Source organism: Culex quinquefasciatus, chromosome 2 (genome assembly GCF_015732765.1).
Source record: "Culex quinquefasciatus strain JHB chromosome 2, VPISU_Cqui_1.0_pri_paternal, whole genome shotgun sequence".
Taxonomy (NCBI): domain Eukaryota; kingdom Metazoa; phylum Arthropoda; class Insecta; order Diptera; family Culicidae; genus Culex; species Culex quinquefasciatus.
The window spans coordinates 156996177-157024170 of NC_051862.1; the positions used below are offsets into that span (position 1 = coordinate 156996177).

At 36.7% G+C, this 27994-nt stretch overlaps 1 protein-coding gene across 1 annotated transcript; it reads right to left on the minus strand.

Annotated features, from left to right (window-relative positions):
• Positions 1-46: 46 nt before the first annotated feature.
• LOC6037377 lies at positions 47-27930 on the minus strand. Its single transcript, XM_001847245.2, has 3 exons — positions 27774-27930; positions 13836-13983; positions 47-1082 (listed from the first exon to the last, which is right to left on the minus strand). Exons 2-3 carry the CDS (start codon positions 13981-13983, stop codon positions 520-522), a joined length of 711 nt encoding a protein of 236 aa, XP_001847297.1. The 5' UTR covers positions 27774-27930; the 3' UTR covers positions 47-519.
• Positions 27931-27994: the final 64 nt, after the last annotated feature.

Here is a 27994-nt window from a genome sequence, read left to right on the forward strand (position 1 = left end):
CTATTTAGCCTGTCATCACATTGTTCGTAATCAAAACCCAAACCAATTACTATACTGTAACAATTTCGCGCGTTGCACATATTTTTTATTATTTTAGTTTTTGCATTTGAATTCCACGATTTCGCATTTTCCAGCATTTAAAAAGTCTTATGAAAAGTTACAGGAGCAATATTTAAAAAAAATCTATTTATAAAATAAATATACATTTAGATAACATTTCGCAGCATTTGTTGTTGTTGTTGTTGTTATTTGCGTTGTCGTTAAAAGGTGTTGTTGGCGTCGACATCTGGCTGGTTGAACAGGTTGAACTCTAACGCTTCAAATGTATTGTATCTCTTTGAGAAGATCCTAACTCGGCGAGTGGTGAGTAAAAAGTTTGTGTTGGTGTCTTTTTTGCTTTGTGTGGGGGAAAGGCGGCTTTTGTTATCTCGAGGAGAGGCTTAAGTTTAGAACTCTCGAAAAAGAAGGAGGGAGAGTTTGAGAGGGGGTGGTTTGGGTAGGGTGGGGGAGAAGGGGGAATTACAGACGAATTCCGGGGTTCGTGGCGGCCACGTAGTTCAGCAGCTCCTCGGAGTCCTCGCAGACGACGGGCTTCTCGTGGTAGCAGGCAACGTCGTGCCAGCCGATGCCGTCGTTGTACACGTTGTTCAGCACGGATAGACAGGACTCGGTCGTCTGGTTGATGTCGAACTCGGCGTTGTCCGGCTGCGGGATCTTCTTGTGTCCGGACTTGCTCCACGGGTTGTAGCCCCAGCCGTTCGGGATCTTGTTGGTGGGTTGGATCTTCTCGCGGTTGTTGGACCAGAACCATCCGTAGACGTTCTTGGGCTCCAGGTCGGGTCGGTTCTCGCAGCCCTTGAAGTCGCACAGTCGGCCGGCCGTCCAGATGTACGGCACGTCGTTCTGCTGGATCAGACGGAAGATCAGGTTGTTCTCCTCCTGGGTTTCTAGCGACACCAGGTCCATGCAGTACTCGCGGCAGATGTTACGACCATCTAGCCAGTCGACGCGCTTGTCGGCCAGGGCGGGAACGTGACCGCTGTAGAAGTAGTTGTGGCCACGGTAGTTGAACTCCTTCGGACCTGCGGGAGGGGAGAAAGGGAAAATCCAATGAGTACTTCTTGCTGATCGTTACACTCAGTTGCAAAAAAAGTAGAATTTATAACAAAACCATGAGAGTTTGACACACCAGACGGAGTAAAGTACTCTCAAGTTTCCCTCTGTAACATTTCAAAACCAATTTGAGAGCATTTTCCTCTCGGTTGAGCTCTGCGCACTTCAAACAAGTCAATCAGCACTCGTTTCGGTCTGTATTGTTCGGAAAACAATCACAATTTTCCCACAGGTCAAAGTCCGTCAGTCCAGCGTCCGGAACGGTTTCCAATGTTCAGGCCCAACCGCGGTGGGCAATTGCCCATTAATAACGTGGGATTTGTTTGCGACATAGTCCAACGGAGACGGCCTACGGGCCCGGGCAATTTTCATGAATGGACGCGACCGCGTAGAAAGAGATTGGAACGAAACCAAATCACGGCAAAAAGCGTCGCTCGTGGGCTTTCTTGAGTATTTTGCGCAAAATACAACAAAAAACGTAGATAAATCTGAGCCGATGGGAAAAAAAGGTTTAAGACCGTAGACTCTTAACTTTTTATAGGAAACGGGTTGAAGAAAAAAGAACGTTAATGGAGTGTCTTTCAGCTGGACGGACGGCTGGCGGTGGTTGCCCCCGAATGGGATTAAAGTCATAACTTCTCTTCTGAAAGATACAACTCCGGCTAAGTAGAAGTGTTCAGGGGTTTAGAATGATTAGGAAGGCAGTGATTAATGTAGAAGCATGGTTAAGCACCGTCGGTTGCAAACGATTTCAGAAGGAGACTATTCAAATTGATTGCTGGCATAAATTAATTTCGAAATTTGGTGCAAAATATCGCAATGAAGTAGAGTAACTAGGCTATTCTGGCGTTTGATTGAATCGCAATTTCCCAAGTACTAAAATTACTTTTTTTAAGAGTTTCTTGTACTGCAATCGAATAAGGCTTTCTAGGCCCAGTAAAAAAATATAATTTTACCCAAAAATAACGAAATTCTCGTCACAGTGTCCTGATGCAAACAATAATCGAGCTCGAGCTGTCACAGCCCTGCGAAGTATGTTGGCTGACATATCGGGCGGTCAGTCAAAAAAACCATCTTGAAGTCGCCTGACAAAAAACTTTTGCTAGAACGAGATAGAAAACCTGATGCAAACAAACCTCCAGCTGTAATGTAAAAATACTTTCAATGTGTTAGTAAATTTCTGACAAAAGTTTTTGTCAAGCGACTTCTAGTTGTTTTTTTTTACAGACCGCTCGATACGTCAGTCAACATATTTCGCAGGGCTGTGACAGCTCGAGCTCGATCATTGTTTGCATCAGGACACTGTGACGAGAAGTTCGTAATTTTTGGGTTAAATTATTTTTTTTATTTTCACTGGGCCTAGAAACCCTTATTAGCAAATCCAATCACGCTAATTGAAACGACTGACAGCTGTCAAAAGCGCGAAACCACGTGCTCTGCAATCGTCTTAAAAAAGGATTGAAATGTTTCACTAACGCAGTGAATGTGAACGTATCACATTTCACAAAAACAACAGGGTGGGAAGGATGCGTGGACATACCGCACCAAACGCTCAAGAACGTGGATTTGCTGAGTATTACAAAGCAATAAATTAAAATTGTATTGGTAAATCAGAACTCTTGTCTCAACTTGCGTGAACAAGTACCTCACGAAGATGCATCTTTTTAAACCCCTTGAGCTTTCAGTCCTCTGACCGATGCAAACGATGGGTTTAAAGCCACGTTTGGGGTCAGTCAAAAGTCCACGACCACTTTTTTTCGCATTTGTACGCAGCATTCGCATTAACCACGAGGCAGATGAAAAGTTCAAGTGCTTCATTAATTATTTATGAGTAAAGTCACGTCCAACCCGAGACGGGGGCCCGGTTTGGGGACGACACCCCCCTCCGCCCCTCTTGCTGACTTGGACGAGGTCTTTTTCTCGATTTATGAAGCTTTTATTTATCGACCTGCCCAACCTGCTGTACCTCTAAGAAAACAAACAAACAAAAGATTTGTATATATATATGGCTATATTTTAAAATAAAACATCACACACTATTCATTCAGTCACGCGCGTTAAAACTGCCAAGTGACGTAACGACTTTGGTTTCGAGGCCCCGCGGTCCAACAGGTATTCCCACAACAGGTCGTCACCCATCTAGAGGTTGTGTTCGATACAAGTGGCGGTGGATTTTGTAGGACATTGCCCCGGAGTGGGCCACTTTTTGGAGGGGGCCCTCCGGGCCAACGGTTTTTCGATTTTGAAGGTTTACGAGAGTTTAAGGCGATGGGTTTTTTGGGGGGGGAAGGGGGACCTAATTAACCGATGATGAACGATGAGTTGGGAGGGAGAGGGTTCGGGGGACTACAAAAATGCGAAGCTGAAGGTCGTCGAGGTGCCATAAAGAGTTGCGTTTTATGCAAATATTGCGGCAACCCTTTTCACCGATTGAACCTTTCGTTGGGCTATTAACCGCTGGTGACCTGCTTCCATTTAGTGAAGAAATTATAACAGTAATGTGTCCTGTTGTGCCAACACAGTTTTGATCGTCGCTGATTAGTTTTTAATATCCAAAACTGACGTTCCACTCAAACACTGCAAAAACATCAGCGAAAAGGTTAAATTGTGCATATTTTCATTCCAGTGATGTTGCGGACTTTGTTGGGCCGTCAACGACCTTTCCACGGGGCTTTCTTGAAGGGGTTTGCTTAGTGATGACAGGGTACATTTTTATGTAATGTATGTTTTGCATATCACGACTTTAGTGTGGCGTTGAGAGGTTGTCATATCGAAGTGGAAAGCTCGATCGAATTATTTTGTGTATGGTTGAGTTAAGTATCAGCTTATCACAAGGTTGAATTTGTTTTTAGATAACTTTTAACTCAAATTTCCCAGATTTATGAACAATTTAATTATGTGTCGAAATAATGGTGTACAGTCCAAGAAAGCACCTAATAAAAGTCAGTTACAAAACGAAGCTTAATTTTTTTTTACCCTTCTTCATATCCTTGATCATGACCAGTAGCGTGGTTCACGTTTCTATGAAAAAGACAAAAGTTGTTATTTTGTCTTGCATCAACCGGAATTTCATTCTTTTATGTCCTCAGAAGCACTCCTGAAAATTTGAGCCCATTTGGTAAGGCCTAGGAGCTCCAGTTTTAATTTGAAATTTATATGGGATTTTGATTTATTTTCCATGGGAAACTATCTTTTTTTACATTCTATTAGGATTTTTTTTTATAAATCGATGAAATGACTTGATTCTTATAGTAGGAGATAGGTTTTGAACTGGGGAACAACTTTGTAGAACATACCAACAGGCTAGGAAGTGACCCTTTAAAGATACAGATACTTTTAGATGGTGGCTTTTGAAGGGGCTTTACTGTGTGGTGTGAAAACAGGTAAACAGGTATCGGTTCTGATGAATAATGCATTTTTAAACTTTTTTTTATCGATATGTAGAAACCATGGCATGCAATTTCAACCCTTCCATTTTTTTGTTTTTGCCAGAGTCATAGGACATAAGTTATTAAACATATTTACATCGGCCTTATTGATTAATGCAAAACATTAAAAAAAACCGAAATTATTAAATTAAATTAATTCATTTTAATTATTGTTTTACAAGAAATTAACAGTTGTGCCCAGGATGTTTTTTTTTTTTGCAAATCAGATATTTGAGGAACCTTTCATCTGAGATTGATTCATAAACATTTACCAAGGGGTGGTGCATATTTTTAATTCATAAACAGCTATGTTTAAAAGGTAAAATATAAATTGAATCTAAATTTAATCAAAATTCAGTTTTACACTGAATAAAAGATCATTCAGGGAACATTTTTTTATCCGGCTGAAAATTTTTTGGTGCTTTTGGTATGCTCAAGCCATTTGGCATCATTAGTTTGTCTATTTAATTTTTGCGACGTAATATTGAATGTTTGGCACTTTTGAAATGTTAGTCTTGATTTAAAAACTTAGATAATATTGTTTTCGAAAAAATCGGAAAATTTCACAAATGTTTAATATTTTAACATTGTAAATTGGACCATTAGTTGCTGAGATATCGACGTTAGAAAATGGTGGGTTGTTTGGATGAGACTTAGACAACATCAATTTTCCTATTTTTAATCCTTTGCATGGCAATATCTCAGCAACAAAGGGTCGTATCGACAAAATTCAAAAAGCAAAATATACAGAATATTCTCAGCTTTTCAAATATTTTTTTCAAACGACGCACTAATTAAAAAAATAAAAAACTGCAACTGATTAAAATAAAGTTACCTAAAAATGACTTTAAGTTGAAAACGATGCACTTTATCAAAATTTCACTAGAGTACTTTTTGGTTGCCAATTGGATTTTACATTGAAAAATAAAGTTGAAAATGTTTTGCGACTAATATTTCGATTTTTAAAAAATCAGTATTGATTCAAAAATTCATAATATTTATAGTCAAAGATTTTTTGCGCAGCCTGGAAATTTCTGAAAAGTTGGCATTTGATGTCCCCTAAAACATATCAAAAACTAAAAAATATTAAAAAAATATTTTAGTGCCAAATAGTTGAATTAAAAATTTACCTATTTTTTACTGTGTATAATTTTTTTTAAGTGAAGACCTTATCCATACCTACAACTTTGCCGAAGATACCAAATCAATCAAAAAATTCCTTCAAAAGATACAGGACAGCTGCCAAATTTGTATGGAAAATTATATGGACAAACTAATGATGCAAAATGGCTACTTTGGGCATACCGAAGGCACCAAAAAAGTTTTTTTTAGGTATGCCCTTAGCCACAACTTTTTATATGAATATTTCTGTGCCTTCCAAATACATAGAGTTTATCAGCAAAAGAATAACAAAAACTGATTTCTTGAATTCTCAACTCCTAAAAAAGTTTGAACATTCCAAATTCAATCAGTAAACAAATCACACAAGAATTTAAAAACAGTTCCCACACACCGTTTATGACTGTCCACGCTGTGTCTTCCTTTGTCCGGTTTATAGTGCAGTTTCAATTTCAGCTCCGAACAATTAAGCATACCTAATTAACATTGTGTGTAAAAATGCTAAACATTTTTACACGCTGCCGCCTGGCACGACTTGTACTGTGTGTAAACATTGCCCACAGATCTCGCCGTCTCGATAGTCTCAGAAACAATAACAAAACCCTTGGAGAGGAGCGAGGGGTGGGGGGGGGGGGATACGTATTTCTGACCTTGGTAGTAAAACTACACTAGCGTCAAGTCGAGATCACGATTTTTATTCTAATTTGCCGCCACTAACGCCGATGATTGAGGGGACGCTCAAATAATACCCTCTTCTCAAGTCCCAAGTGGACCAAGGTCTTGGCCCTTTGGGCATAAGAGGGTTTCATTCAAATCTCACCCTTAATTGCCCTACTTGACAATCCCAGACCAGACCTTATGTACTGCAAGAATCGTCGCGTTCGATCAGCTGCTCCCCTCGTAGTTCTACATTTCTGCCCGATCACTGATCTCACGACCCTCTCCGCGTTGAAGAGTGAACCGTAACGAAAGCAAATGTTATTGCAAATGTTGAGATTGCAGCGCCGGCCGAACGCCTGGCCTGGCCTGGGTTCGATAGTTAAGTAATGCTAGTAGCTCTAGAGTAACCAGCCCCTCAGCATCTCGAATACCGGTTTGTTTCTTCTTTCGAAATCGTAGCGCACTCTACCGAACCTCGGACGATCGATGGGCTGGCAACATTGGTCCCAACAACAACAGCACCAACTTGTATGATGATGATCAACAGGCTAGCCCGACGACATCGTCCTTTCACCCTTGGCACCCCCAGAGTGTAACCTGTTGTTGTGGTGGTGGCCGAAATAAATCGTCCGACACAGCGAACCAGTTTGGCGCGGTCCCATCTGGGTCAGATCAATTATGGGGGTGCCTGCTATATCAGATTGGTTGGCGAATTTGACCCAAAGTTCAACACGAAAATATCGTAATTTGAGCCAATCTGGAATAGGAGATCTAACGCTCCACCCGTATACAGAATCGATTCTAGCGATCGTCAAAAGCACCGCGTCATCCACGTGTTTAGCGGACGCGTGTATCCGGGTTCATTCGCTCGCGGATGCCGTAATCGATCTATCCCTTGCGCGGAATCTCCCGGTAAAGAGTGCTAACGAGCAAAGGCGGGAGCTCCCAAAAGGTCGTTCTTGCCCACTCATCATCCGCTTCACCAATAGAGGCAGCCTCAGACGTGCTATCCTGGTCGTATACAACCTTGGTACAAAAGTTACGTCATGGTGCGAGATGAAAACAGGTGACCTGTAGCGTGAAGCACACGCGTTTTTAGCAGGGTTCTGCTGGATTAAAGGATGCTAGAAGCTATAAAAACCTCAGTTGCAGTCTGTCCAATTTGCAATTACTTTGGAATCAGCGATAAAAGAAAATCTATCAAAACAGTTCATTAAGTAAAGAAGTTCTCACTCGATAAATTTTAAAAGATAATCAAATAAAACACGATGATTTCATGCAACTCTATTTGATTTGACTATTCTAGATTAAATTTTCAAAACAACCTATCCCTCATGGGTTTCCTATGCAATAGGACCTTTTGAAAATTTAATCAAATTTTGATCACACTAAAATCTTTGAAGAGTTCATTTGATGAGCTGGCGGTTTTTTGATAAACCGGGATATTGTTAGAAATAATCAGACTTTTTCAAATTTCAATTCATTATGGTATATCAGTCAACCATCAGCTCAGTAAATAAACAATTCTAGAGCTTTTTTGAATAGGTCCTATAAACATATGGAAGACAATAGTTTATAAGACCTTTTCAAAAAAAAAAACTATAGAGTTCCACGATTGTTTTTTCTTTCCAAAGTTAGGGTGTGAGATATTGGGAATGAAAATTCAATAAAAATGCTTCTTATCTTCTTATGGTAGATATAAGTACATTACATACATACATACATACATACAATCAGAAAATCGAAATATCAAATGAATCTATTTGTTTTGATTTGAGAACGAGGTAGATGTTTCTCTTTTCGTGAAATTAGCCCCAGGTTTAAATTTTTTCAAGTGGTGCGAAATTCAACTGATTGGTTTGACATGGAAACCGTGGAAATGAAAAAAATGCAACTTTGTTTCGATTTACACTCCTCAGAAAGCATATAATATTTTCAGAATTCAGGGATTTATCTCAGCAACCACTGCAACCAGCATTCCGATCGACAAAGTCTAAAATGAAAAATGGTCGCAAATTTTCTAAGCTTTTCATAAATATTGTCTGCAAAGTTGCTTTTTCCTGAAGAAATATTTTTTAAATGAAAAAATTGAAACATTTTTCAACAATTGTAATATTAGAGAGCTCATAAAATTAAAACGGTATACTTAACAGAAAAAAATATGAACTAATTTTCAATTGCAATGATTTCGCATATTTTTTTAAATCAAAAATTTCGCGGCATGCCAATTACAAACATTGAAATTTCACGGCAATTTCACGGTTCTCGAAAATCTGGTAGAAATAGATTCTAAAATGTGTTATTTTAGTATTATTGTGTAGAGAAAAGATACTTTGAGAATGTGTAGAGAAAAGATACTTTGAGAATCAAAAAATCTAAATGGGTAATCCTCCGCCAACTCACAAAGCAGTTGCCCCGACCCCTCTTCGATTTGCGTGAAACTTTGTCCTAAGGGGTAACTTTTGTCCCTGATCACGAATCCGAGGTCAGTTTTTGATATCTCGTGACGGAGGGGCGGTACGACCCCTTTCATTTTTGAACATGCGAAAAAGAGGTGTTTTTCAATAATTTGCAGCCTGAAACGGTGATGAGATAGAAATTTTGTGTCAAAGGGACTTTTATGTAAAATTAGACGCCCGATTTGATGGCGTACTCAGAATTCAGAAAAAAAGTCATTTTTTCATTTAGAACAAAATTTTTCATTTTAAAATTTCGTGTTTTTTTCTAACTTTGCAGGGTTATTTTTTAGAGTGTAACAATATTCTACAAAAGTGTAGAGCAGACAATTACAAAAATTTAGATATATAGACATAAGGGGTTTGCTTATAAACATCACAAGTCATCGCGATTTTACGAAAAAAAGTTTTGAAAAAGTTGGTCGTCATCGATCATGGCCGTTCATGGTCACCCGCGACAGACACGGACGACCAAACAAAGAGAAACGCAAAAAGGAACTTTTTCAAAACGTTTTTTTTTTCGTAAAATCGCGATAACTCGTGATGCTTATAAGCAAACCACTTATGTCTGTAAATCAAAATTTTTGTAATTGTCTGCTCTACAACTTTGTAGAACATTATTACACTCTAAAAAAAACCCTGCAAAGTTAGAAAAAACACGAAATTTTAAAATGAAAATTTTTGTTCTAAATGAAAAAATGACCCTTCTGGGTCTATGTAGATTCGAAAAGTACATTAAATTTCCCATAAAATGACATATTCCAAAATTTTTTACAGTCGAGTAACGGAAAATGGGAGAATTTTATGATCAATATCTTCAAAAAAAGAGACCTAAATTATTCGTGCAATATTTTTTTCATTTATTTTAACAACTGCTTCCAAAATGCTCTACTTGTGATTTGTTTCGATTTAAAAATAAATTTTTTTAACACTGAGCAATTTTTCAACAGATTTTTTCTAATTTCGTGGCATTTCACGGTGTTGATCAGATTCCACGGCCAAGGGCAAATTTCACGGATTACGCGGCTTCCATGAAATCGCGAAAAAATACTAGCCCTATAAATTACCATAAACTTAGATTTTTTTACCGAATTCGGTAAATTTTACCGAATTTTCAACCCCTGAACAGTTTGGTTAACTGGAATTTTAAGAGATCGAAAAAAAAACTTACCGAAATTCGGTAATGAAGTTTATTATTGTTCATCGTTTAACCGGTTAATTTTAGTAAAGATCAAAATTTTACCGATTTTTCAACTACCAAATTTGTTAAAAACAAATCTTAGTGTGTATGTTTAATATATTCGGAAATCATCATTTGTTCAAAAATCTATTACTTCGGTATAAGATTTGGCACCAACTCCAGTTAAAAAAAAATAAATTCTAATATCGAAAAAATAGAAGTCTTTTGAGTAGTTAAACTTTCTGTGATAAAAGGAAAGAAATGTTTTTTTTCAAGTACATATTTTTGCCAAGTTAGGGTGGTCCGAAAAATTACGTTCTAGGAAAATTTAAGCATAAGCATAGGTGCCCACCCGCAGTTGCTACTCCGTTATTGACCAGGACCAGCAGAAGTTACATCCACGAGCCGTGGAAAATAAGTGGGAGCTATCTTTCCTCGCTTCGCAACTTCTCAAAGGCCCCTATCATGCTGATCAATACCGGCGCCAGCCACGATCAGTGGTAGGGTCACGGAAAAGTGGATGGGAATGTTAGTCCGATACTTGAGTGATAGAGACCGCCCAATCGACTGCATCTCCGACAAAGTATCACATGAGTTTTGAGGGGGTTAGTAGATGGGTATGAGGTCAGGATTCACAAGTGGCAGTGATGTGACCATGAGCATTTTGTTTATCGGTTGAAAATTTTAAATCTTAGGCAGCCGGCTGCGGAAAGATAGATAATTGATTATTTAGAAAGTTTTTTTTATCGAACGCTTGCCAGCCGAGCAGTAGTGCTATGGGCTGGACTTATTAGTATATTTTTACTGTTTTTACAATTTAGATAACTTGAGCAAATTTGAAAAATAGTAAATAAATGATGCTTTACTCTTCATAAAATCGATAGTTTGATGAGTTAATACTAAAACTGCCAGTTGGATCATTTACGACGAAAATTATCGCGAAAAAACAGGACTGCGCGTCCCCAGAAGCACTGCACTTATCAAATTACGTTCTAGGAAAATTTGAGCAAAAACCACATTTTTCAAAAAAAAAAATCATAACCCCGCACCGTTTCAACCGATTTTAGTTCTCTAGGACGGTAAAAAGTTAAGCTTACAAATAATTTGGAGATTGAAAAATTTAGATGTGCTCTTAAAATAGAATGAATATTTAAAATTACATTTTGACGGACACCTCTTGTCTGAAAGTATTTTTAATCGAGTTTCTCGGGAAATAAACAGAGATTTTATTTTCAAAAAACCATCATAAAAGTCGACAGAATCCAAAAATTATATTTTCAGACATGGGCTCTTTGGTCCAGACACCGTCAAAACGGCACCTTAAGTTTTCATTCAAATTTTAAAAATGTTAGGCTAGATTTTTGAAACATCAAATTTTTTTTTGAAAGCCTATCAACAAAGGTGCGTCCAAGAAAAAATCAATAAGTTAAAACGACGTGGAATTATGTTTTATTTGAGAATTGTGCTTTTGCAAAAAATGTCAAAAACCTAAATTATTGTACCACCCTTCCCCGGCGTAAGTCACCATCAGGGATGCCACATAGTCTGTTAAAAATGTTAAAAAAGTTTAAAAAATTGGCTAATTTTTGGAAAATAACTCATGGTTAATTCTCTACCAACTCGCACGAAATCGGGACAAGTTGCCCCGACCCCGCTTCGATTTCGCTTCGTTCTAAGGGGTAACTTTTGTCCCTGATCACGAATCCGAGGTCCGTTTTTTGATATCTCGTGACGGAGGGGCGGTACGGCCCCTTCCATTTTTGAACATGCGAAAAAAGAGGTGTTTTTCAATAATTTGCAGCCTGCAACGGTGATGAGATAGAAATTTGGTGTCAAAGAGACTTTTATGTATAGTTAGACGCCCGATTTGATGGCGTACTCAGAATTCCGAAAAAAACGTATTTTTCACCGAAAAAGACACTAAAAAAGTTTTAAAAACTCTGCCATTTTCCATTACTCGACTGTACAAAATTTAGGAACTTGTCATTTTAAGGGAAATTTAAATTTTAAAATTTCGTGTTTTTTCTAAATTTGCAGGGTTTTTTTTAGAGTGTAACAGTGTTATACAAAGTTGTAGGCTGCAAATTATTGAAAAACACCTCTTTTTTCGCATGTTCAAAAATGGAAGGGGCCGTACCGCCCCTCCATCACGAGATATCATCAAACGGACCTCAGATTCGTGATTAGGGACAAAAGTTCCCCCTTAGGACAAAGTTTCACGCAAATCGAGGAGGGGTCGGGGCAACTGCTGTGTGAGTTGGCGGAGAATTACCTTCATGTGTTACTTCAAATTGTATGCCACAAAAATTAAATAGTACGAAATAAGATATTTTGTTTTAGAATTTTGAAACGAGTTACTGAATTCAGTATTTTGACTCTGTAATTTGCAAAAAAATAACTAATATGCAGATGCGAAAACTATACGTTTATGAGCAGTCTAATCCATAACCGATTTTACACATATTTGGCACAGATCCTTCATTTTGACTTAGAATAGAATTGTAACTGTTATTGTTTTCCAAATTTTAATTGTTTGTCAACATGGTATTGTTTGTTTTTTTTTTTGTTTCATTGTGGTTTGTGGGGCTAATTTTGTAATTAAATTATGTTTGAGAGGCTGACAATTTACGGCATTAATTATCAAAAACCAAAATAGATTTTGTAGAAAATTTTCTCAAACTTTCAAACATATTGAAAAACATGTTTTTTGATAATCTAAGAAATGTGGTCTTTAACACACGGAACCGTACAACATTACAGAAAAGGTGAAAAAATGCTCACAGAATTAAGGCATATGGCAACATTTAAAGCATATTATGAAAAAAATATCAAACGGAGTTTCTGACCACTTGGAATAAAAATTTGGTCACGGGAAAATTGCTTGGAAAATTATTCTTAGATTTGTGATCAAAAATCAGGAACCTTTGCTCAATTTATTTAATAGTTAAAAATTTACAGATGGTCTGAGGAGTCTCGCAACTTATTGAAATAGAAGGACATTTAAAAAAAATATCTCTGAATTCAATTTGAAAAGAACAGAAGCTAGAACAGAATAAGCTCGTCAAATATCCCCAGGGTTCAAACTATCCACCCATAGCTGTAGTCCCACCGTAAACTTCGCCCATAAACGCTCCGCTACATGAACTTGTGTAGCCAGACGGTGTCGCGGGGGGAGCTGCGTCGTCCACAACCAGCAGCTGCTTGGGGAGGCAACGGGGCTGAAAACCTGCCCGGCCGGGTACGTCTTCGCGCTGAATTAAAATTCAAGGTCCTCCCCCGGTTCACAGCAGTAGTAGTAGCAGTGGGTAATTTACACATCGCAGCATCATCAGTGGAAAGATTTATTTTTGTAGACATCTTCGCGGAGTTGCCTTGCCACGTTGTCGTGCGCTGAAACACGCCCCTAAATGAGGGTTGCTGATGATGACCCTTGGAGGATGCCTGAAATGACCTCCCCGGAGTCAAAAGATCGCAACTTTAAAAACAAATATATGCGCAATATCCGTTCGCGATCTCGCAATCCGTCCACGTCTCTTGCGTCCTTTTGGATTGGCGTGATTGGCCACGCGCAGAATTTCGAAATTGGCCCAAGATACCGGTCTTGAGCTTGGCTTGGGTGAGTGGGGTGTGTCGATAATCGATATCTTGTTTTGATATAAAGTCGTTTGACATAATGACTGTAAGTATTCTTAAGAAATTTAAATGTTAAAAAATACATAGTCAAAGTTATTCTTAAATCAAATGACGTTATGTCAAACTGCATTATGTCAAACGACATACCACGCTGCTCAGCACGTTATGAAGGTATAAGAAGGTTGCTACAGAAATCGAGGTTGAGGTTCGTCGGGTGGATTTAGGGTGGTGGGGCAACAAACTTACGTGACGCGCATTTCTCCGGCACCGGCAGTGATAGGAATCGGCCCGGCTTCTGCTGGGGCTGGTTCGATTTGACTTCGTTGATGGCAGGCTTTGGTTCGGCTAGGCAGACGGCGATCAGTGACGCCAGCACTAGTAGGAATAACTTCATCTGTAGGATGGAGTGGAAGGGAAAGAGGTGATTAGAATGATTCTTTAATTTATTATTATGCAGTTGAGCAGTTCTCTACGGAATCGGTCTTTTTTCTTTAATTTTAATTTTTGTATTTTTTAATCCAGCTGAAACTTTTTTGGTGCCTTCGGTATGCCCAAAGAAGCCATTTTGCATCATTAGTTTGTCCATATAATTTTCCATACAAATTTGGCAGCTGTCCATACAAAAATGATATGTGAAAATTCAAAAATCTGTATCTTTTAAAGGAATTTTTTGATCGATTTGGTGTCTTTGGCAAAGTTGTAGGTATGGATATGGACTACACTGAAAAAAAATGATACACGGTAAAAAAAAATTGGTGATTTTTAATCTAACTTTTTTTTCACTTAAACTTGATTTGGAAAAAACACTATTTTTATTTTTTTTTATTTTTTGATATGTTTTAGAGGACATCAAATGCCAACTTTTCAGAAATTTCCAGAGTGGGCAAAAAATCTTTGACCGAGTTATGATTTTTTGAATCAATACAGATTTTTTCAAAAAATCGAAATATTGGTCGCAACAATTTTTCAACTTCATTTTTCGATGTAAATTTGCAATCAAAAACTACTTTAGTAATTTTTTGATAAAGAGCACTGATTTCAAGTAATAACCATTTTTAGGTAACTTTTTTGAAAATAGTCGCAGTTTTTCATTTTTTCAAAATAGTGCCCATGTTTGCCACCATTGAAAAAAATATTTTTGAAAAGCTGAGAAAATTCTCTATATTTTGCTTTTTCGGACTTTGTTGATACGACCCTTAGTTGCTGAGATATTGCCATGCAAAGGTTAAAAAACAGGAAAATTGATGTTTTCTAAGTCTCACCCAAACAGCCCACCATTTTTCAATGTCGATATCTCAGCAACTAACGGTCCGATTTTCAATGTTAAAATATGAAACATTTGTGAAATTTTCCGATCTTTTCGAAAAAAATATTTTCAAAAAATTTAAATCAAGATTAACATTTCAAATGGGCATAATATTCAATGTTTGGCCCGATTGAAATGTAAGTCTTGATTTGAAAATTTTGAAAATAATTTTTTCGAAAAGATCGGAAAATTTTACGAATGTTTTATGTTTTAACATTGTAAATCGGACCTATAGTTGCTGAGATATCGACATTAGAAAATGGTGGGTTGTTTGGGTGAGACTGAGAAAACATCAATTTTCCTGTTTTTTAACCTTTGCATGGCAATATCTCAGCAACTAAGGGTCGTATCAACAAAGTCCGAAAAAGCAATATCTAGAATTTTTAATAATTTTTTTTTTCGAGAATTTTCTCAGTTTTTCAAAAATATTTTTTTCAATACTGGGCAAACATGGGCACTATTTTTAAAAAATGAAAAACTGCGACTATTTTCAAAAAAGTAACCTAAAAATGGTTATAACTTGGAAACGGTGCACTTTATCAAAATTTTACTAAAGTACTTTTTGATTGCAAATTCGATTTTACATCGAAAAATGCAGTTGAAAAATTTTTGCGACCAACATTTCGATTTTTTCAAAAAAAATGTATTGATTCAAAAAGTCATAACTCAGTCAACGATTTTTTGCACATTCTGGAAATTTCTGAAAAGTTGGCATTTTATGTCCTCTAAAACACATCAAAAAATAAAAAAATAGTGTTTTTTTGCAAATCAAGCTTTAGTGACAAAAAGTTAAATTAAAAATCACCAAATTTTTTTTACCGTGTATCATTTTTTTCCAGTGTAGTCTATATCCATAACTACAACTTTGCCGAAGACACCAAATCGATCAAAAAATTCCTTCATAAGATACAGATTTTTGAATTTTCACATATTATTTTTGTATGGACAGCTGCCAAATATGTATAGAAAATTATATGGACAAACTAATGATGCAAAATGGCTTCTTTTGGCATACCGAAGGCACCAAAAAAGTTTCAGCCGGATTAAAAAATACAAAAAAAAAATCGAATGACCGAAATCTCAGAGAATTGCTCAGTTGTCAAGATTTGTGCGATAGTGACTTGAAAATAGTAATCTACAATCAAACCCTCCTATTGTGAAAGTTAAAATTCAATTCTATTGATTAAAGCGTGTTCAGGGAGCTCAAATTTATCATACCTTGACGAAACTGAAGCGTCTAGTGGCATCAACTTCAAGATGTAACCCACTTTTGAATTGAATCACTAGAAGGGGTCGAAAAGTTAAGCGAATTATTTAAAAGCTCATTTGCAGATAGAGAACCGTTGCTCAAGTTTTCCGTTGATTAGAAACCGTAAGCCATTTCAAAATATCCAGTTTCCACTCTCCACCACAGCAGTAGTAAAGGTAGTAACTATCTTAGTTCAGAAAAATATGAAAGGCTGCTCCATTTTCCAGCATCCAGTCACCAGTAGCGATGCAATTTTTACACCACACTTTTGTGCAATGAAAATAATCGTCAAACCTCGTCGGATTTACACGTTCATCTCACGGTGAGCACTATAGAGTTTCCCGTCTTCAAAACCGTTTATCGCGCGGTTTTGACGAAACAACAATCACTTTCGGTTTTTCCTTCTTATATTCATTACGCGCGCGACTTTCGAGCACCTAAAGTTGCTCTAAACCAGTGCAAGGCATTATGCCAACCCCAAGTGGGGACTTTGAGAAGATCCGCTGGGACGCCGTCGCCGTTGCGTGATTTTCTACTTAGAGTGACTCTTGAACGGCGCGAGGTGAGACACTCTTTTTTTTTTGCTCAAGTGGGAGATTGTGTTGTGTTGGAGAAGGGACACTGAACATCACCGGTACCGTTCAACCTTTACGAATTTGGTCAATGGCTCGGCAAGAACTTGGTACACTACACAGCTGTGTGGCCTAACCAGCCTCATACCACCTATAGGCAAAGGTTATTGATTAGAATGACTGCCTCTGTGGAGGAGAGCCCAACCGACTCATCATTAATCATACGGGTTTTATAGATCCGCATTTTGATTTACGGCCTGGCGAAGACCCTGGTGATCAGCGCACAGCCGCCACTCAACGGGTTGACGGTTTTTAACTGTACGACCGGCTGCCAGTAACGGCTTGTAGTTTGTCGTGGTCATACTAGTGTGCCGGTTTGGCCTTTTAGACTTTTTCAGCTGGACGACACTTCACATAGACGCCCTTGTTTACTATCACCAAGCGTTAGTCTTCCATTTAAAAAAAACGCCTTAGTTCATTGACCACTAAACGAGTCATTTATTGTGTACAATTCCATATGCGACAACCCACCACTACGTCAACCAACTGACATTGGCTAGCTCGACTCGCGGTATCACCTGGGGGTTAACTTTTTTCCTCTTGCTATCTGTGAAACCCCCCTCCGAACACTTGGTGATAAAGATGCCACCGGCCAGATTGGCCGTCGATGACGACTTTAACGCATCGGCAAGGGATATCGGCGAGTCCTTGAAATTCCGCGCCCCAGGCAGGGGCAGAAGGCAGCAACGGATGCATGGTGATGGGTAAGGCCGGTGGCTATTCTACCTCTCTGATTGGGGGAGATGGCATTGGAGGCATCCCAAAACAGATGAGCAGATGTTGTGAAATTGCCACCACTATTTGTTCATGCTGGGCACGGCAGCATCACCAGCGTCACTCAAATATTGGTGGCCGGGTTGGTCATTAGCATGTTTTATTTAGGGGTTTTGTTTGTGCGAGCGTATAAATTATACATTTGTGATCAGCAATCTTGAAAAACTGAGGAATGTTGCTCTGAAGGCTGGTTTAAAACATTCTTCTATATTATTTTGAGTCTGTGAAATGTTTTATTTTTGTAAGAATGTTGTTTCGATTGATTATGGCTAATCCGACAATCAATTGATTCGTGTTTTACATGACTTATTGTTTTGATGAATCAGTTCGAAGAGATGCTAATTCAACATAAATATTGATAAAACCTGCTAGAATAGTAGCCAACATTTGTACAACTTTCACTACTTCATCAAGATTGCAAGTCTTAGATAAACAACTGAAACCATTAAATAACATAATCTAGAGTCCACCTGAGCCAGATGCGTTCTACATTCCATACACATAATCGTTTAACTCACCATTTGAGAGTCATTTCCTCACGATTGAGTGCTGCAACTGCGACAATTGTTCAAAGGGAATTTGTGACGGATGCAGTTTGACACTCTGGAATGCACGTCTATTGTTTACACTTTTTATTAAAACTCGGGACTTCGTAATTTTTAACATTGCGTTACATAATATTTATATATTTTGAAGCATCAAAAAGTGACACACGACAAAATAGCACAATCAAGACGAAGTGTCTCTCACCATCTCGACGCTGACGCACTTGGCTTTTTGGCATTCCGAGAGAATACGTTTTAATGTTTGGCCTTGAATAAACAAAAAATAGAGCACTCAATGTAAGCAATAACAAACACAATTTGTTTGACTGACCAATCTGTGCATTGTCTCGAAGTTTGGTTGAATTTGGTTGCCATAGTCCCGACACGGCGTGTTTTCTAGAACAAACTTTTCAGGAAAAAATAGTCATCTTTACTTTTAAATGCGTCTTAAGGAAATTTTCTCAGCTTTCCAGTGCTTTTCAGAGCGAAATGATTAATCGAGAAATTTCTGAGATATCTCTTTTTAAAGTTTTTTGTTCTTAATTCCTTTACTATTTTTCGGAAACTTTTAAATAACAGCTCTGGAAACTTGTCAAATTATGTATCTATGTGTCATTTATTCATCAAAATGTGCAAAATATGACAAGAAACAACTTTGTAGAAGGTTGCAAATCTCTTAACATTTTGAAAATAATGTTTTAGCTAAGCTGTTTTTTTTAAATATGTGTAAATTATTCAGAAACTAATCACAAAAAAACCAAAATAAAATATGTTTTCAACATGAATTAAAATATAATTACATAATTGTTGTGTACAAGTATATCGAGTCTGCTCTGATTTAGCTGATACAACCGACATTTTTGCAGATTTCAGATTGTTAAGGTTATTATTGGTTTTTTAATGGATAAATATGATATTTCCTTAATCAAGTATGAACCAGGGAAATGGATACAAAACATGATTAATAATCGAAAATTTACTAAAAATGACCGTTGCAAGATCCAAACGTCATAATGTCATAAGTATAAAATAAAGAAAAACATGATAAAATGTATTCCTGTTGAAAATGCATTTAAAAGTAGGAGTAAAAGTTGTGTGTTTTAACTCTGAATGCTGAAAACACCGTCACAAACTTTTTTCTTAGTTTGAACAAAAATTAAATAGTATTTAATAAAAAAAATCAAACAGAAACTGCCATTCGAGTAGTGCGGTGCCTGTGTGGACGCTCAGTCCTATTTTTTCGTGTTATTTTCCGTCTCTTTTATGTCGCTGTTCGAGTGCATGGGGTGATTGGTCATTATAATTATATAATGGCATCAGTAGTGCGGTGCCTGTGTGGACGCTCAGTCCTGTTTTTTCGTGTTATTTTTCGTCTCTTTTGTGTCGCTGTTCGAGTGCGAGTAGTGCGGTACCTGTGTGGACGCGCAGTCCTGTTTTTTTTTTTTCGGGTTATTTTCCGTCTCTTTTGTGTCGCTGTTCGAGTGCATGGGGTGATTGGTCATTATAATTAAATAATGGCATCAGTAGTGCGGTGCATGTGTGGACGCTCAGTCCTGTTTTTTCGTGTTATTTTCCGTCTCTTTTATGTCGGATTAGTGCGCTGACCACGGGGACGCGCTGTCTTGTTTTCGCATGCTTATTTTCATTTCTTTTGTGTCGATGTTTGTGTGCTTGGGTGAGTAGTTATTATAATTAAATAATGGCATCATTAGTGCGCTGACCACGGGGACGCGCTGTCTTGTTTTTGCATGTTCATTTTCATTTCTTTTGTGTCGCTGTTTGTGTGCTTGGGTACGTGGTTATTATATATAGGTGAAGGGATTTTATTAAATGATCATTATATTGCATTATTATAATTATTTGATTATATAAGCACACTATACTTTACACTTAACACATTTTACAAAACACATATGAAACTGTAAACAGGAGCGTTTGGTACGGTATGTCCACGCATCCTTCCTCCCCTGTAGATTCTGTGAAATGTGATCCGTTCTCAGAATCCTCTCTGCGGTAAACACAACGTAGTAGGGCTGGCCGCTTTAATTTTTGCAATACATTTTCGGGTGTTCTCGGATGTACTGTAATTATTAATAATGACAAGAAAAGTGCTTGGGGCGTAATCTAATCACAAGACTTTCCAGCATGCTTTCATCGGACTGGCTGCGTTTGTGTTAGATTAGATTAGATTAGATTAGAAAAAAATCAAACAGAAACTGCCATTCCCAACTAATTTGACAAAAGTCAAAGTATTTGTAAATTCTTTTAAAAAGATAAGATTTATAAGACTTCTATAATATTGTTGTTTCCATGATTATATATGAGCAGTTCTCTAGGATTTCGGTCATTCGATTTTTTTTGTATTTTTTAATCCGACTGAAACTTTTTTGGTGCCTTCGGTATGCCCAAAGAAGCCATTTTGCATCATTAGTTTGTCCATATAATTTTCCATACAAATTCGGCAGCTGTCCATACAAAAATGATGTATGAAAATTCAAAAATCTGTATCTTTTGAAGGAATTTTTTGATCGATTTGGTGTCTTCGGCAAAGTTGTAGGTATGGATACGGACTACGCTGGAAAAAAATAATACACGGTAAAAAAATTTTGGTGATTTTTTTATTTAACTTTTTATCACTAAAACTTGATTTACAAAAAACACTATTTTTATTTTTTTATTTTTGATATGTTTCAGAAGGCATAAAATGCCAACTTTTCAGAAATTTCAGGTTGTGCAAAAACTGACCGAGTTATGAATTTTTAATCAATACTGATTTTTCAAAAATCGAAATTTTGGTCGTAAAATTTTTCAACTTCATTTTTCGATGTAAAATCAAATTTGCAATCAAAAAGTACTTTACTGAAATTTTGATAAAGTGCACCGTTTTCAAGTTATAGCCATATTTAAGTGACTTTTTTGAAAATAGTCGCAGTTTTTCATTTTTTTTAATTAGTGCACATGTTTGCCCAGTTTTGAAAAAAATATTTTTGAAAAGCTGAGAAAATTCTCTATATTTTGCTTATTTGGACTTTGTTGATACGACCTTTAGTTGCTGAGATACTGCAATGCAAAGGTTTAAAAACAGGAAAATTGATGTTTTCTAAGTTTCACCCAAACAACCCACCATTTTCTATCGTCAATATCTCAGCAACTAATGGTCCGATTTTCAATGTTAATATATGAAACATTTGTGAAATTTTCCGATCTCTTCGAAAAAAATATTTTTGGAATTTTCAAATCAAGAATAACATTTCACAAAGGCCAAACATTCAATATTACGCCCTTTTAAAATGTTTGTCTTGATTTGAAAATTCCAAACATATTTTTTTCGAAAAGATCGGAAAATTTCACAATTGTTTCATATATTAACATTGAAAATCGGACCATTAGTTGCTGAGATATTGACGATAGAAAATGGTGGGTTGTTTGGGTGAAACTTAGAAAACATCAATTTTCCTGTTTTTAAACCTTTGCATTGCAATATCTCAGCAACTAAAGGTCGTATCAACATAGTCCGAATAAGCAAAATATAGAGAATTTTCTCAGCTTTTCAAAAATATTTTTTTCAAAACTGGGCAAACATGTGCACTAATTTAAAAATGAAAAACTGCGACTATTTTCAAAAAGTCACTTAAATATGGCTATAACTTGAAAACGGTGCACTTTATCAAAATTTTAGTAAAGTACTTTTGATTGCAAATTTGATTTTACATCGAAAATGAAGTTGAAAAATTTTACGACCAAAATTTCGATTTTTGAAAAATCAGTATTGATTAAAAATTCATAACTCGGTCAGTGATTTTTGCACAACCTGGAAATTTCTGAAAAGTTGGCATTTTATGTCTTCTAAAACATATCAAAAATAAAAAAATTAAAAATAGTGTTTTTTGTAAATCAAGTTTTAGTGATAAAGTTAAATAAAAAATCACCAATTTTTTTACCGTGTATTATTTTTTCCAGTGTAGTCCGTATCCATACCTACAACTTTGCCGAAGACACCAAATCGATCAAAAATTCCTTCAAAAGATACAGATTTTTGAATTTTCATACATCATTTTTGTATGGACAGCTGCCGAATTTGTATGGAAAATTATATGGACAAACTAATGATGCAAAATGGCTTCTTTGGGCATACCGAAGGCACCAAAAAAGTTTCAGCCGGATTAAAAAATACAAAAATTAAAATTGAAGAAAAAAGACCGATTTCGTAGAGAATTGCTCATATACAAGAAAACAAAAAAAAACAATTCATACTCATGAAAAGTATTTCTCCTAAAGCTTGCAACAGTAAATTGTTATTCAATTTTGAGTATAAACATGTTTTGTATCCATGCAACTGGTAAATATTTGGTTAAGGAAATATGATATTTTTTCATAAAAAAATCTAATACCCTTATCAATTTCAAACTTGCAAAAAAAAAATCTGACTAATCAGCTGGATTCAAATTAAATCTTAGCAGACGAGTGATATTTGTACACAAAAATCATGTTATTATTTATTAATTCTATTAATAATAGATTTCAATACGGTTTTATGATTTTCATTTCTGAATAAAACTCACATACTCAAAAACTCGGCTAAACAAAATTTTAAAAATGTTTGGCGTTTTGCCACCTTCTACAAAGTTGTTTTATGTCTTATGAGTAATAAAACGCAAACTGTTCTTAAAAAGTTTTCAATAAATAATAAAGGAATTTAGAACAAAAATCTTAAAATATAGATATCTCAGAAATTTTTCGATGAATCATTTCGCTCTTAGAAGCGAAAAAAAGCCTATTTTTTCTCCTTAAGGTTGCTCAGAAAACACACCGTGCCGAGTTATAGATACAAATGTTTACGGTAGTCTGGCATGCACGTGTGTCAAACGCGTTCTGACCTGGAATCCCTTTGGCCAGTTTTTGCACTTACATAAATTTTCAGGGTGTTTCAAGATAGCACGACAAAATTGAAACTTCTTTCATATGAAGAGTGACAACAATACACGAAGTTTTTTTTCGGTTTTTATTGAATATCTCAGGATAGAAATCGAATTTTGGGGATCTGTGAAGGCCAAAAGATGAGGTAATGTAAGCTGCACAAAATTGCGTTCTTAATTCAATTTGGCCCAAAATGCAAGATAGCACTACAGCGACGATCTGTTTTGCACAAGTTTCAGAACATAGACATCAATCGGCTAGTTGAATTCAAAAGATCTGCTAAAACAAAGATCTTCAATCTAAGCCATTTAATCCAAACCGATTCGAGATTTTCCAATCAGACAGATTGATGCGATTGAGCCGTCTGACAGAACCAGCCTATTACAACCGCCAATCAACATAATTTTTCAATTACGGCAACGCTTCCAGCTCTGCTACCATCATCATCATGTCGATCGTTTCTTGCCATTGTTGTACCAACTCTAAACGGATCCACCAAACCTCGTCGCGAGACGTCTCGCCGCAGATCTCGCGTGAAGATGCCCGCCACAGAACTTCGTTTATTGAACGTCAAACTACACCAGTCAATTGTCTTAACTAAGGCTCTTCGAGCCTCACCTCGTTGATCTTCACCCCGCGCGCTCCAAGATCATGTCAGAGATCGTGTACGGGTTTTTTTTTTCATGTGGGTGTCTATCTCGAATAGAACTGCATTTAAGTGTACCTTTTGCAAAGCCACAACCGAGCTATTATAAAACACCGATGGCGATGAGTAATTGCTTCAGAGAACACATCGGCATCGCTCATCTGCTCATTGTTTTACCATCACTGCAGCCGGCGGACAGACTAATGATCATTGCTTTTTCATTATCATCACCCTCACCGCCGGTGAGGTTAGGTCCGCTGCAACTGTCACCGCCAAGATGTGACAATTAAGGTGACTTTTATCGTCGATCGCTGATTGGGTCGCGATTATCTGCGATTACATCTGCGCGAAGGTCTCGAAGCGATCGTCGCGCGCTGAACTTTGCCGGACCTCGTTTCAAACCGTCCCGAGACTAAGAACTTGCGCAAGAAGCTCTCAAAATCGGTGCGAAGGTGGCCTACGTGAGTCTGCACAGCATTAGCATTCAACCTGCACAGAACCTGTTTCGCCAGTCAGCGCGAACGAGATTCCGAACCGAGGGGAATTAAAAATGTCAAAAGATGAGCCTGTCCGGCGCGCGCTAGAACAGGATTTGGCGGTGCCACGGTGGCGACGACGTTGGTGACTATTCTAAATTTTGCGCGAAGTTGGTTCTTTTTTTTATTGGCCCAAAGGTTGCCAACTCATCGCGAACTGCTTTTTTTTAAAGAAGGCAATTTTATGGCAATTTAGAACCGCAAATGGATCGTTCGAAAAGGGGGCTTTTGAGACGAAGCTTCGTTTGGTAATTTTTGTTCGTGTTACGTAACGTTATTCTAATTAAATATATTATCTTACTGATACAAGAATTTTTAACTGAATTTAAAAATTGCCCTAAATTGCAATATGAAATACATCAATTAAAAAAAATATTTCGAACATTTTTTTTTCAGAACTGAAATTAAAACGTTAGTTCAGGAGAACTAATACAACATAAAAAAACCCAAGAAATGAATGAACATATAACATTTTATGAACAAGAACACATTTACATGGATAATATCCATTGGACATCGTCAAATGGGGCAAATTGGAATACATGGGGTGAAATGGGACAGCTGTTTCAGCCTTGTTGTACAATATTTGGATTTGGGTATCAAATAGAATAGATAGAGAACAACAAAATAGTGGTTTCCAAATTTCAAATTTAAAAGTGCTTAAAAAATTGCTCTACCTATTAAGACTGTAGTCCCAATTCACCCCAGTTCACGGTACTATACTGCCCATGTTCGCATAAATGTCCCATATGCAAAAACAGCAGGCAGGCTACGTGTTAAATTTTCGCGAAAAAAACTGGATTTCCTCCTGATTTCTAGAACAAAGTACTGGATGTCATAGGCTCTTTCGAAAGAGCACACAATTTTGAACCAAACTGCATCAATAACTCGAAATTGATGAAAATGCATATGGGACATTTATGCGATCAGGGGCAGTATAGATATCAATGTCTTGTATCCGAAGTCTTTAAGCAACTAACAATTCTTTTAAAAAAGGCAAGATAGCTCTAAATTATCGAAATAATGTTGATATTTTAGATTTTTCCAGATATTTCATATTTTCTTCATATAAAAAATTAAATTTTGAGGATAAATTTAAACCAGCATAAAGTTTTAAAATAATGGGTATTTTACATTTAATAATGCAATAAAAAATATTTCGAAATAAATTTGTTAAAACTATTAAACAACCAACAATTTTCAAGTTTATAAATTCTTAGTAAACGTCAGTTTTCCCCAGTTTGTAATTTTTATTTCATTGAATAACTTTTCCATTTGTTTTGTGAGTAATTCTCTACGTTTTCGCTAATCGATTTTTCATTGTATTTTTTTTATTTCAATGACACTTTGTCAATGCACCTCTTCGAAAAAACGTACATTTTTTTACAATTTAAAAATATTTCATAAATAAAAAACACAAAAAAAACGAAAAACTGAGGAAATTTCTGACAATTTTCTTTTTAAGTTTTTAACTGACTGTCTGACTGCTGGTTGCTTAGATACTGCCTCATCAGTTTTAATTTCGTAAACATAATTTTGTTAATGTCCTCAATACTCCAAATGCGATTTCTCGGAAATAATTGGAAACAGGATAATTTGTGGAATTTTTGGCGTAAATTTATTTATTATGTCCCATAATTGACAATGTCCAAAGAAAAAATGCTGAAAAAAATGAAATATTTTTTTAAAGATCAAAAAGATCAGTAGGTTTTACAAGAGTTCAATTTTTAAGTTTTTTTTATTGGTTCGATTGTCAATGTTAAAAAAAATGGAACTTTTGTGAAATTTTCTGATCTTTTCGCTGAACAAATATTTTTATTTGAAACGAAAACAATTTCCAGAACGAAAACAATTTTATTTGAAACGAAAACAATTTGAAACGAAAACAATTTCCGAAAAACTGGATTTCCTCCTGATTTCTAGAACAAAGTACTGGATGTTATAGGCTTTTCTAAAAGATCTTGCGATTCTGAACAAAACTGCATCAATAACTCAAAAACGATGAAAATGCATATGGGACATTTATGCGATTAGGGGCAGTATAGCAATTTCTAAAATGTAAAACTGTAGGGAATTTGTTTCAGCCTCCCCATTTTCTAAATCCTTAATTTTTTTTCCAGCTAAATTTGCATTTGCATGCTTATTACTTGAAAAAGATGCATTTAATAAAAAATGTGAAAAGTTATTTCCAATTTAAAATTTTATTTTGGATCTAAAAATGATTTTTGAAACACTAGCGCAAAATTCCTTTTTTAGTTACTCATATGCTTCAACAAATTCGAAAATTTAAAATACGTATTTTGGCAGTTCGGTTGTAGTAAAAAAAGCTAATACAAAATCGTTTTTTGTTCGTGAACTTTTTTTCAGAAAAGTCCAAACTTTGTCGAAGAAATCAAATCGATCAGAAAGTCCCTTCTTGAGATACAGATTCTTTAAATATTTTGTATGATGGACTTGAAAAAAAGGAAACAAATGGAAAATCCATTTTGAGCAGTGATTGTGTGTGATTGGAAATTGTCATTGGTTAATATTGAATTGGTTTAAAAAAAACAGCTTGAAATTTAAATAAATGCAGTCTCTAGACTACTAGACTAAAAAATCTCAAGCCTCCATAATACGAAGTTTGGATTATCCAAAGCTCGATTATAGTCTTCAAAAAACATTGGGTTGTCGAATCTTGAAAAAAAATGCGAGAAATTCGGTTAGAATTTATATAAATCCAAGCTAAAGCATATTTTAAAATTACTTTTTAGTCATAAACCATTAACTCTGCACTGACTATAGATTAGCACAAATAACTAATTCCCAACCGATGTGTCAAAACGTGCTAAGATATTCCATTAGCGTACGCATCATCACGCCGCAACGTCCTTGATGCACATTTATCACATATGCATCATTGCATCAATAAGTGCCACAACCGCAGCCAAAGCTATAGAGCCGCTGACTATAAGTTGTTGCAAAACCTGAACAATTTACGTCAACAGAACTACTAAGCTCATCGTGTTGTACCCACTCATTAGCACATTCTCACTAAACAGCTCATTTTCGCAGAATTTGTGATGATGATTACTTTTCCTTTTTAAAATTGGTTAAAAATGTCACTTTTAAGACGAATGTTTCACACAAATCAGCTCCTTTTTGAGGTCACACAGAATGTGTGCTCGACTTTCGCTGCCATTTTAATAAATTTTAAAATCCCGTTTCTCGCGTTCGGCGTGCTCCTTTCGCCAAATTGCATGTGGATCGATTGGATAATCCGTGACTGGGCCGGGTTGTTCGGGGTTGCATAACAATTGTCGCTCGCCCTCTCCAGGTGGGGGGTTCCAATTTGAACACACATTTATTTAGTTGGTCACCATGAGTTTTGTTTTCACGCATGTTTTGCCATTTTGAGCAGATGTTAATTTTAACCCTTTATTTGCACATTTCGTTTAAATTTAAATCACTTTTCAAGTCCTTTCTTGCCTCCAACAGTCCATTTGCTTCACTCAACCCACCACTTGTCCACCAGAATCGCACAAATCTTCACCGGACACGTGGATCGTCCCAGATCCTCCTGGCGAGAGGAGTCCTTACCTTGCTTCACTTGTGTTCACACTTCTTTTGGCAGCACTGGCTAAGCCACAAAAATGCAACGGAAAAAACACCTTCAGATCCAGCAGAGCACAGAGTTCTGCGGCGCTCGTTTTTCCTTATCTAGATAGGCGGACACTCGAATGAAAACAAAAGTGAACCGAACGCGGTGTTGGGATTTTATAGCAAAGTGGCCAAGCTCGGCCGACCGACGCACACACGCG